The 12,702-nt window shown below is 46.0% G+C and overlaps 1 protein-coding gene across 1 annotated transcript; it reads right to left on the bottom strand.

Annotated features, from left to right (window-relative positions):
- Positions 1-3,785: 3,785 nt before the first annotated feature.
- Positions 3,786-6,508, bottom strand: LOC123445122 (amino acid permease 3-like). The gene is made up of 4 exons (XM_045122058.1): positions 6,368-6,508; positions 5,538-5,681; positions 4,890-5,432; positions 3,786-4,807 (listed from the first exon to the last, which is right to left on the bottom strand). The coding sequence occupies exons 2-4, from the start codon at positions 5,650-5,652 to the stop codon at positions 4,023-4,025; spliced, it is 1,443 nt and encodes a 480-aa protein (XP_044977993.1). The 5' UTR covers positions 5,653-5,681; positions 6,368-6,508; the 3' UTR covers positions 3,786-4,022.
- Positions 6,509-12,702: the final 6,194 nt, after the last annotated feature.

Below are 12,702 nucleotides of genomic sequence, written 5' to 3'. Positions count from 1 at the left end.
AACATATGCGTATCAATTTCCATTATTTCAACTTGTTCTAGCTTGAACCGATGGCCCTAAAATCTAAATGGCAGCAGCCTTGGGGTGCCTAGAGCGGGAGGGGAGGAGGCGGCGGCACCTGGAGGGGGTGGGCTTACCGGAGCGGGATGGGGAGGGGGTCGGCCGGCTTATCAGAGCGGGAGAGGGGAAGGGGGTTTACCGCGGGAGGGGAGGGGGCGACGGCGACGGCGAGGGAGGCGGCGGCGACGATGACAACGACGACGGCGAGGGAGGCGGCGACGGGGAGGACCGCGAAGACGATGACGACGTCGGGGAAGAGTCGGCGTCGAGGGTTCGTCCGCGTCGCGCGCGAGAGGTGGAAGAAGATGGAAACCGTGATTTGGACATCACAAATTTCCAACTACCGCCTATATAGGCGGAGCTTTGGTCCCGGGACGTGGCTCAAACCGGGACGAAAGTCCACCTTTAGTCCCGGGCCGAGCCACGACCCGGGACTAAAGACCCCTTTTCGGCAGGCGGAGTGGCGGGAAACAAGGGTCTTTAGTCCCGGGTCGTGGCTCGACTCGGGACTAAAGGTGGTCTTCAGGCCCGGTTCGAGCCACGACCCGGGACTAAAGACCTTGAACTGGTGGCATTCCAAGGTTTAGTATCACCTCGCTTGTCGAGAGGAGTCGTGACTAGTTTATAAGCCCCGCTGCCCCAACCGTGTCGAGCTCCTCTCTAAAACAGACTTACGGGCCTAAACGCAGTGTAAATTTAAAAGTAGAAAATATATGTGAAATTAAAGACAAAATTCAACCTAATTTAAAGTGAGCTCACTTTGAATTTCGGTTGAATTTTTTCTATAAATTCTCATATAGTTTCATTTTTTTCCATTATTTTTGTTTTGTTCTTTGCTTTATTTATTTTGTTTTTTGTACTTACACCTAAATATTTAGTTTTCAAATTTGAATTCTTTGAAATTTGTGAATAACTTTACTTTCATTTTTTGCTATTAAAGATTTTTTTTTCTCTTCTATTTTAGTTTTCTATTAAAGATTTTAACTAAAAAACTATATGAAAATTCTTTTGAGTTGATTTTTTTTCTTTCTTTTCAGTTAATGTTTTACTTGATTATTTTTAACAAATAAGCACTTTGATAATTTTATTTGATTATTTTAGTTCATTCATTTTACTTAATGTATTATTTGATTCTTTTTAGTTGACTCTTTTTTTGTTTTCTATTAAATATTTTCACAAATTTTCAAAATATTCTAACTTCATTTGGTAATTTTCGTGCATTTACTTATTATTTTTTTGAGCTAGTTGACCCTGAAATTTCAAATCACTATAAATTAATTCTGAAAATGTTGAAAGTTGGCATGGTATCATCATTTCACCCACATAGCATGTGCTAAAAAGTTGAGAGTTACGACAAAAACTGGATGCACTTCGTGTACAAAACGGACAATCTCTCTCGAAGTATGAGGATTTCGAACGAGAACTCATCTGTTACAAAGAGATTTCATTTTTTAAAACTTATTTGAACTCCATACTTTTTATGTGTTCAAAATGCACCATTCAAAGGCACATCACAAATTTTCAACAATTTCTGACATCATTTAGTATTTTTCGTGCACTTACTTATTTTTTTCAGCTAATTGACCCTCAAATTGAAAAGCACTACAAATGATCTCTGAAAATATTGAAAGTTGGCATTGGTATCATCATTTCACCCACATAACATGTGCTAAGAAGGCGAGAGGGTTACGACAAAAACTAGATACACTTCGTGATCAAAACGGACAATCTCTCTCGAAGTATGTGGGTTTCGAACGAGAACTCATCTCTTACAAAGGGATTTCATTTTTTTGAACTTATTTGAACTCCATACTTTTTGTCTGTTCTAAATACACCATTCAAAGGCACATCACAAATTTTCAACAATTTCTGACTTAATTTGGTATTTTTCGTGCGCTTACTTATTTTTTCGAGCTAGTTGACCCTGAAATTGAAAAGCACTACAAATGAGCTATGAAAATGTTGAAAATTAGCATGGTGTCATCATTTCATCCAAATAGCATGTGCTAAAAAGGTGAGAGGGTTACGACAAAAACTAGATGCACTTCGTGTACAAAACGGACAATCTCTCTCGAAGTATGAGGATTTCGAACGAGAACTCATCTGTTACAAAGAGATTTCATTTTTTAAAACTTATTTGAACTCCATACTTTTTATGTGTTCAAAATACACCATTCAAAGGCATATCACAAATTTTCAACAATTTCTGACTTCATTTGGTATTTTTCGTGCACTTACTTAATTTTTTCAGCTAGTTGACCCTGAAATTGAAAAGCACTACAAATGACCTCTGAAAATGTTGAAAGTTGGCATTGGTATCATCATTTCACCCACATAGCATGTGATAAAAAGTTGAGAGGGTTACGACAAAAAATGGATGCACTTCATGTACAAAACGGATAATCTCTCTAGAGGTATGAGGGTTTATAACGAGAACTCATGTGTTACAAAGGGATTTCATTTTTTTGAACTTATTTGAACTCCATACTTTTTGTGTGTTCAAAATGCACCATTCAAAGATACATCAAAAAATTTCAACAATTTCTGACTTTATTTTGTATTTTTCGTTCATTTACCTTTTTTCTTGAGCTAGTTGACCCTGAAGTTGAAAAACACTACAAATGAACTATGAAAATGTTGAAAGTTGGATGGTATTATCATTTCACCCAAATAGCATGTGCTATAAAGGTGAGAGGGTTACGATAAAAACTTGATGCAATTCGTGTACAAAACGGACAATCTCCCTCGAAGTATGAGAGTTTCGAACGAGAACTCATGTGTTACAAAGGGATTTCATTTTTTTGAATTTATTTAAACTCCATACTTTTTGTGTGTTCAAAATGCACCATTCAAAGACACATCACAAATTTTCAACAATTTCTGACTTTATTTGGTATTTTTTGTGCATTTACTTAATTTTTTTGAGCTAGTTGACCCTAAAATTGAAAAACACTACAAACGAACTCTGAAAATGTTGAAAGTTGGCATGGTATCATCATTTCACCAAAATAGTATGTGCTAAACAGGTGAGAGGGTTACGATAAAAACTGGATGCACTTCGTGTTCAAAACGGACAATCTCTCTCGAAGTATGAGGGTTTCGAACGAGAACTCATCTGTTACAAAGGGATTTCATTTTTTTGAACTTATTTGAATTTCATACTTTTTGTGTGTTCAAAATGCACCATTCAAAGACACATCATAAATTTTCAACAATTTCTGACTTCATTTGGTATTTTTCGTGCATTTACTTTTTTTTGAGCTAGTTGACTCTGAAATTGAAAAACACTACAAATGAACTGTGAAAATGTTGAAAGTTGGCATGGTATTATTATTTCACCCAAATAACATGTGATAAAAAGGTGAGAGGGTTACGATAAAAACTGGATCCACTTCGTGTACAAAACGGACAATATCTTTCGAAGTATGAGGATTTCGAACGAGAACTCATATGTTACAAAGGGATTTCATTTTTTTAACTTATTTGAACTCCATACTTTTTGTGTGTTCAAAATGCATCATTCAAAAGCACATCACGAACCGGAACCAATGCCCCGGCAAACCAAACCGGGACCAATGTCTGGCATTGGTCCCGGTTTTGATTTGAACCGGGACTAATGGTCTTTCGGTCCTCGGCCGAAAGACCCTTTTTCTACTAGGGGAAGTAATGTTTTTCGTAAGTCGTGACACGAAATTCGTGGTTGTGTGCATTTTAACTCCAGTTCGTGGCTGCATCCATCCATAGCTTTCACAAGCCATTCCATTCACTCATTACACACCACCACTCCATCCATCGTTGATCGTCCCAAGTGAGGAACAAAGACCTAAGACAAGAATAGAAGAGAGGAAATGGTGCGCAATTTTATGTTCACTTCTTTGATTTGTTTGAATGCCAATAACTTCCTTTTCTTCAATCCTACACCTTGAGGTATTGTTTGTGCGTGCACGATCATCAACCGTCAATTATGTCTTGAATGGGTGGTACACCTTGAGGTCGGATTTGATGCCGGCGATGGACCCTGCGGCGGCGGCAAGGGAGATGGCGAGGCATCCGACGCTGAGCATCTGGAGGCACACCCACCGCGTGCTCCACTTGGGCACCTTCTTCTGCACCACGTACATCTCCACCGGGAAGTATACGGTGAGCGGCCAGAACCCCAGCGCGCCCAGGAACCCCACCACGTCGTTGAAGAAGGGCAGCATCATGGACACCACCGTCGTCGCTACCACGAACGCCGTCCGCCACGTCGCCCGGAACATGTTCACCTTGTACGTCCGGAAGAGCGGGACCTCGACCTCGCCGGTGACGAACGTCGACTCCGGCCACCTCTTCGCCGCCCACTTCTCCACGAAGGCGAACAGGGGCTGGCAGTACACCTGGTAGGCGCCGACGAGGTGGACGACGATGGCGGCGTTGGCCACGTCCAGGAGCCAGAAGGGCTCGTAGAAGCCGAACCCCGTCAGGAGGTTCCCGGGGGCGGCGTCTCCGAAGGCCGCGTAGCCCATGCAGCCGCAGAGCATGTAGAAGACCGTAGTCACCGCCACGCTGACCATGGTGGCGCGCTTCATGACTGTGGACTCCGACGGCGGTGGCGCCCGGATGGTGTCCTGGATCTCGATGAGGATGAGTGAGTAGGAGTAGGCGAATGCGATGTCCCCGAACGCCTGCAGGCTGCGCCACACCTTCTGCATGGGCGTCACTGTGCCGATGCTGATGCCGGTCAGGCTGCCCTTCATTCCTCCGTTTGCTGCATGCATGCAGACATCATTGGTTAACATACTGCTTAGTCAATGCCATTCGTCGATCGATGAGTGTGCATAATCACCTACCTATGACTTGGACGATGCCGAGGCCGAGGCCGATGGAGGAGTAGGTGAAGGACATGGCGGCGGCGAGCATGGAGAGCCAGGAGATCTGATCGAAGTCGGGTATCTGGGAGAAGAAGACCTGGGCCACGCCGAAGATGATCATGTAGGGCACGCTGGAGACCTTGCAGGGGTCGGCGTGACCGTTGCCGTGGAAGCAGTTGGCCCTCTTGATGGCGAGCATGCTGATGGAGGCGGCGATGGTGTAGCCGATTGCCACCCCGACGATGTTTGCGTACTGCAGCACCCCGCAGATCTGCACCTTGATGCCACTCAAGTTGGCGTTGACGGCGTCCATGTAGGTGTAGTTACGCTTGCCGGTGCTCTGGTCGCCGGAGCGGTAGCAGTCGGCGAGCAGAGACGAAGTGAAGTAGGTGACGAGCGAGAAGAGCAGCATGACGGCGGGGCCGGCCACCCAGCCGAGCTGCGCGATGGCCCAGCCCAGCGACAGCACCCCGGACCCGATCACCGCCGTGATGATGTGCGAGCTCGCCGTCCACATCGTGCCTGCACACATCAACACGTACTCACGTCAGAGAGACCAACAATTAAGTAGGGTAGGTATGTACGTACGTACACCGTGGGATGAGACGAGAAAGGGGTTTTACGTACCGGTGCGCTTGTTGCGGCCGTCGTCGTCGAGCTTGGAGCCGGCGGTCTGGCCGAGCTCGGCGGCGGCCACCTCCATCGGCGGGTAGTAATAGGTGGCCACGACCTTGTCCGCCATCCCGATCGACCTCTCTCTAAGCTTAATTGCTGCCAACAAGAACTAGTTAACAGGAGGCGAGACCACAGTAAGTGTAGTGCACTCTGCACGCTAGAGGTGCACGCTAGAGGTGCGATCTTGTGCAGTGCACCAGAGACTGAGTAAATATCTGCTGCCGAGCGAGCGCGAGGTGGTGGTGGGTACCTGGTCTGGCTCTGGGCACCGAGGCTACGGGTGCAATTTATAGGACGAGCCTGCGCACTGAGCAAAGTGGGTGCCGGCCGGCCGGACTCGGCCTGGGGCCGCCGCTGCGCGGTGGACGCGGGAAGCTGCCGCTAGTGCTCGGGCTGGAAATCCAAATCATCTTTGGAAACTAAGTTGACGCATGTGATATAATCTCATTTGCTATGGCATGGACGCATGGTGGTGGTGGCCATGACGGGTACGTAGTCTTCCGAGAAGGAGCCAACCATCACCTTTTGCCCTACCTCATTGGCACAACAGTCAACAGAGCAGACACATGCCAATTGCTTACAGCTGACCAACGATCATGCTTAGGTCCACCACCCTAAGCTTTTTGAGCCAGTCAATGGTACTCCTACCTACGTACCTCTCCACAGTGCTCTAGCACGATGCACCAACGATAGCTAGATATGACTAAGATCGCAGCAGCGTGAGCAACGAACTCTCTAGCTCGCTCGACCCTGGTGCGTGCGCTTCGAGTTAAATCAGTTACCTTTCTCTGCAGGGAGCTCCTCGACTCGACCAAGCAGGGCGCAGCACCGGAGGCAAGCACGGCCGGTCGAGAGGGAACGGCGAGGGCTGATCGCTCGTTGCTGGCTTGCTGCTGCGGTGGTGGTGCTTCGTCTGCATCGGCCGGCCGGCTCTTTTATATAGTGGATGGAGGCTGTACGTGCGGCGCTGGCATTTCAGGCTGGCTTTCGTCCATCCTTTTTTCCGTTCTAGCAATGCATCTCTCCCGCCCACTAGCATGGATTCGTAAAGTGGCCCGCCGATCTTACGTGCGTTCGATGGCTCTCCCTCTCCGTCGTCGTATCACGAATTCTTTATGGCTGCAGCACCATGTTTTTTCGGTGCTCAAAATTGATGCCGGGTTCGTGGAATCACACTCTATATTGCGCACCGTTTTGACCGGCCCCGAACCTGTGGAGGACAGGCGACGGACATTTTTCATGCGACGGAGGCCCGGAGAGCCGTTCCTTTTCGCGGCAGAGGTTCGCGTGTATATGAATTAATTAGCTAATCCCCGTTTGAACGTGGGCATGCTGCATTTTGCTGCAAGAGAAAGAGAAAGAAAAGCAGCGGCTGGAACTGTCCCTGGTCTGGCCTCTTTTTGTCCTGACCAGCATTTGTGCCCGTATAGCTGTACTCCAGTGGCATGGCTATATTTCAAGATAACAAAACTGATCATGACCAGTGAATGATAAATTAATTAGTTTAGTGGGCGGCTTCCTGGCTTGTATTTTTGGTTATCCACCGGTGGGGGTGGGGCAGGCTAAGAGCAAGTCTAGTAGAGCCCTTAAACTCTTAAACCCTAAAAAATAACTGTTTTTTTTTACAGTTTTTGTTTAAAAAACCGTAGACTAGAACCCCTAACCCCTCAAACCCGTAAAAAAAATTAGAGGTCCAACCCTCAAACATTTTTCCAACCTGTAAAAGTGAGGGTTGGGACGAAAAACTCCCCCCAACCCGCACTCCTCTTCCACCCTCGCGCGGGAGGGAAGTTTCATCCCCGCGCCGCGCCCTCCCCCGATCCTGCCGCCGCCACCACCAGCCCGTCGCCCCTCCGCGCCCCGACGCCCGCCGCCCGCCCGCCGCCCCTCCGCGCCCCGCCCCTCCGCATCGAAGCCGCCCCGCCGCCCCTTAGCACCGACGCCGCCCACACGCCGCCCCGCCGCCCCTCCGCGCCCCGCCCCGGCCGCCCGGCCCGCCCCGCCTCGGCCGCCCGCCCGCGTCCCCGCCCCGCTCGATGTCGGCCCCCACCCGCGTCCCAGCCCCGCTCGACGCCGGCCCCCGACCCCGTCCCCGCCCCGCTCGACGCCGCCCCCGACGCCGTCCCCGCCCCGTTCAACGCCGGCCCCCGACGTCGTCCCCACCCCGCTCGACGCCGGCCCCCGGCTCCCGAAGCTGAGATTTCTTTTTAATTTTTTAGTTCTTAATCTTTGCTTCATTGGCACTCACAATTGTTGCCACTCGGTATGTAGATGAAGGTGAACAACGACGACATGGCACTCGTTGTCCGATTCGTCGAATTGGTCGTCATCCGACGATTCGGACATTGACGAGTTGTTGCAAGACGAGGACGTCGAGATGATGAGCCTCCTCGTCGACGTGCAAGCGTTTGAAGACCGCGTGAAGCTTATAGATCAAAGGAGAGGGTCGAAGATGGGGCGACTCACCATATACCGGAACCGCGCTCCCGGACATGAGCATTTGATGCAAGACTACTTCGCGGAGGTACCTACATACCCTCCTCGTCTCTTCCGCAGAAGGTACTGAATGCGTCGTAGTTTGTTTGTGGAGATTGTCACCGATTGTGAGGCCGCCTCCTATTACTTTAAACGTCGTAGATCCGCCGCCGATATCATGGGGTTTAGTGCATATCAAAAGATATCGGCGGCAATACGGGTACTCGCTTATGGCATACCCGCGAATTATACCGACGAGTATCTTCGCATTGGGCAAGATACAACCACGGAGTCCGTCCGTAGGTTTGCCAAGTTGGTCATCCGGTTGTATGGTGAGCAGTATCTTCGGGCACCAAACAAGGAAGATACAAAGAGATTAATGGAAATGAATGAAAAAAGGGGATGGCCGGGGATGCTTGGTAGTCTTGATTGCATGCATTGGAGGTGGAAAAATTGTCCAAAGACATGGCATGGAATGTATTGCGGTAAAAGTTGTGATGCTACCATTGTGCTTGAGGCCGTAGCATCGGAGGACACATGGATTTGGCTTGCATTCTTTGGGTTGCCAGAAACACTCAATGATATCAATGTCCTCAATAGATCTCCTTTGTTCAAAAGATTAATTTCTGGGGATGTTCCAGCTTGCAACTACAAAATCATGGACAATAAGTACTCAATGGGATACTATCTCACCGATGGCATCTATCCCGAATGGACAACTCTTGTGAAGTTCATCAAGGAGAAAAATGGGGTGCCCTTAACAAGAAAAGAGGCTCATTTCACCAAGGCACAAGAGGAAGCCCGCAGGGATATTGAGAGAGCTTTCGGTGTTTTGCAAGCAAGGTTTGCCATAGTTCGGTGTCTAGCTCGGTTTTGGGACAAAAAAACCTTGATGAACATCATAAAATGTTGTGTGATTCTACACAACATGATCCTAGAGGATGAGAGAGGGTTAAACCTCCCTTGTTTCTATGACAATGTTGGTACCCGTGTGCAACCGGAAAAAAACCCTTCTCGCATACACGTTTTTCTTCAAGCACATCGTGAGATTGAGGATGCAACCACTCATGGTCGGCTCGGGGATGATCTAGTAGAGCACCACTGACAGTTGGAGGGGCGGCGCATTGGCCCATGATGTATCTTTGTTTTACTTTTCTATGTCCTATTTGATTCGAACAATTATTGTAATTTGCTCAAACATTGTTGTAATAATTTGAATGATTATTTGTTTATTCGATGGTGTAATAATAACTAGAATGATTATTGTTTTATGTCAAATGTGATGAAATTTGTGACATGTCATATGATGAAATGTGTGATATATGAAATGACAGTTTTAAAGGTTGGGGTTGAGGCAAAGACTAGAATCCTCAAATCCAACCCTTCAAGCAGTTTAAGGGTTGGGTTTGAGGGTTCTAGTCTTTGCCCCTGTTTTTCAACCCTTAAGAGTGCCAAAAACTGACACTTTTCAACGCTGAAAATTGCTTTAAAGATTTAAGGGTTTGAGAGTTCTACTAGACATGATGTAAGCACCGTTCTGGTGAGCGGCCTGCTACCTAGATCTGTGAAGGCGACGATCTATTCTCTCGCCTCTCAACTTATGTTTACCCGCACGTAGCATTGGCCCCTCCCGCTTGATTTGTCCCTTTTCCAGCGATCCCTTGGCCTGTCTATATGCTATTTAGTTAGTCCAAGAATTGGGTGTACATCTTCCAAAAACAAAAACAATTGGACGCACAATTTTCAGCTGCTGGATTAAGGAAGGAATATGATGACCGTTTAGCTATAACTACTCCTAGTTAATCACATGCAGTAATTGATCTAATAGTATTTCCTGATCGTAGCAGGAAGAATCTACACGCTCAGTTTACGCGAGGGTTAAATACTTCAGCATTCAGATTGGGGGCAAGGCCAATAAAAGAGCAGAACAAGGATCGCTAGGGGGGGGGGGGGGGGAGGAGGGGGGGTTTCCAGGGCCCCTTGGCATTGGGCTGTCCGGGGCGGCCGCCCCTCTTGCCCCCCTAAATCAGTTTGAGCACACATCAGTTTCAGGACCATATGCCATGAAGGAGGCCATCACTTAAGTGATGTTGTGTCAATGCAGACGTGTCGTCGTAGAGGAAGCAGTCGATGCCATCATTGAGGCGATCAATGTCGTCGTCAATGATGCATCTTGCAAAAGAGTCTATTAATTAGAGTACGTCGAAGGTGTCCATCCTGTGAAAGAGGTGGCGTGCATGTTGACGAAGATATTTGTGAAGATCTCGTTGACGAAGATATTGGTGAAGATCACGTTGATGAAGACCTTGATGATGAAGTGTGGGAAATGGCATTGCAGCAGCGTGACAACGATGACACGTCGCTTGAAAGTGTCCCTTGTGTTGACGAAGTGTCAAAGTCATGTTGTGCCAGAGAAATCGATGAAGAATTGCATCCCTTTCAACACTGATATGTTGTGTGGATGATGGATGCCGGTGTTGCTTCTCAAACACGTGGTCGGTGATGTGGCCTAACATAGTCGTACAATTTTATGTTGTTGTGCGGGGTTGGTGTGGGTCACTTAGTGTAAATGATATCGCTCGGATTGATGAAGAATAGTTGTTCACATGAGATGTATGCCCCAGCCATTGGTAACCTAGCTCATTTGTTTTATTTTTAGGGCTTGTTGAGCTGTGCTCTCAGCAAAATCCTCCCGTACTTTGCGGTGCGTGTGTTTGACTTTGATCTTGTATTAAACCATGTGGTTGTGGTGGTTCTTTTTATCAATAATGTGGGACGAAAACCATTTTCGGTAACCTAGCCCGTTTACATTCAGGGGTTTGCACTTCATCTGACCGTTTTCGATTGTTCACGTAAAATGCTTTCATCGCAACACAATTTATGTTATGATTGCCACTGCTGCTCGCTATCCTGTACAGCGGCAACAAGGGTATGTTTCAATCCCGGAGCCTCATAGGAACACGCTTATACTTTGGTCTTCCAATTATCATTTCCTTAACAGATCAACTACTAAATTATCCTGAAACCTTTCGGCAGCCATTTATGAGCATACAGTTGTCTTGAGTGTGAAAATGGAAGACCTAGATGCATTTGAAAGGGCCTCTGCCAGACCAATCTAGTTTCTTCTTACCACTTTCCAGTTGTTTTTTCTGTCTTTGCACTGTGTAGGCTTTCATCCTAATGTATGTATGGTTCCCTTGTCTCTTTCACTTTCCACTGGATTATCATTTGGAGGGTCAAAAGAAATAAAGTGTTATTGCTTTGCTTTGGGTATAAGTTGCTAAGGCCTTGTTTGGTACTAGGGTTTTTGAGGGGATTGGTGAAAATAATTCCTACAGAAATTGGATGAAACCCCAACCTTCACCCAATCCCTTTAAATCCATATTTATCCCCAATTCACTAGGTAGGGGTAGTGTATTGGGCTGGGTATTGAGAAAAGTGCACTAGAGTTTAGGTATTTGTGGGAAAATTTAAGGATGAAACATGTCAAATACACTAGAACCAAAAGATATTTTAAGATACGTGGGAATTTAGGAGTTTGACAGAAATAATCCCACCAATTCCCTAAAAATACACTACTACCAAACAAGGCCTAAATGAATTAAACCAAAAGATTTTTTTTGGGCTTATTATTGCATGAGTTACGTAGTGCTAATTTTTCTGGGTTCAGTTAAGTAGTTGAACTTGGAAATTAATGTTTGTAAAAGCATCTACAGCTGGACATTGCAAATATGACCCCTAAACGCACGCGTACAAGTCCGGTCAGTGACTGGGCGTGTCCCATATTTGTTCATCCGTGCAGCCACACTTTTCGTTTTCTTTTTCATATTCCAGTCACTTGCACATGATTGGTGGAGAGGACGAGAGAGAGAAAAAAAAGAATGAATAAAGAAAAAAAATGTGGTCGGGACGGAGTCACGTCCTATGTGACGGACTGACCGATATTCAGATGAACGAATCTCATCTAAAATGTCTAAACTCCCGAAGCAAAACCTTCATAAACCCCATCTTCTAATGAATGGGTGTAAGTTTCAGTAGTAAGGTCGAGGATCTAACAAATGTGAAAGCACCCCTGACCTATACGAGAGTTGAACCAAAGAAAATATATGAACCTACATGCTGGCAAGAAACAGGACACGGATAAAAAACATCTAGCTTGATCTCCCCCTCTGATGGTGCAAAGAAAATCCACCCACCGGCTTATGGATATATATATGGGCCATTCACGCCTAGCAAAAAAAAGTAGAAAAGGAGATGCAAGATTAGGGATTATACCAATCTATATTTATATCTATGCTCTATACCTACTAATAAAAAAATAGATATTCTTGGTCCGTTATTGCTATTTTATAGAAAACTCTTTTATGTTTTTCATATTAAACCCGCAGTACATATCAAATATATTTTTTAAATAGCCGTATCTTTTAAACCATAACTTCAAATTTAATATTTTATATATGGAATTTGATTAGAAAAATATGTAGAATCTGAATATAATGTTATTTTCCTTAGATCATAGATCATATTATTATAAATTAAAAATATATGGTAGTTTTTCTTCCGTTGCAACGCACGGGCCCTTTTACTATTACACCAATATAATCAAATGTAAAAGCAGAAACACGCATGTACAAAGACCATT

This window comes from Hordeum vulgare, chromosome 3H (genome assembly GCF_904849725.1).
Source record: "Hordeum vulgare subsp. vulgare chromosome 3H, MorexV3_pseudomolecules_assembly, whole genome shotgun sequence".
Lineage (NCBI taxonomy): Eukaryota > Viridiplantae > Streptophyta > Magnoliopsida > Poales > Poaceae > Hordeum > Hordeum vulgare.
This window is presented reverse-complemented; position numbering and strand designations above follow the sequence as displayed.

Excerpts from the sequence above, each read along its gene's own strand:
- LOC123445122 (XM_045122058.1), bottom strand. The coding sequence starts at position 5,652 with ATGGCGGACAAGGTCGTGGCCACCTATTACTACCCGCCGATGGAGGTG. Across the intron at positions 5,433-5,537 it reads CGGCCGCAACAAGCGCACCG|GCACGATGTGGACGGCGAGC; the intron begins GTACGTAAAACC and ends TGATGTGTGCAG. Across the intron at positions 4,808-4,889 it reads CGGCATCGTCCAAGTCATAG|CAAACGGAGGAATGAAGGGC; the intron begins GTAGGTGATTAT and ends GCATGCATGCAG.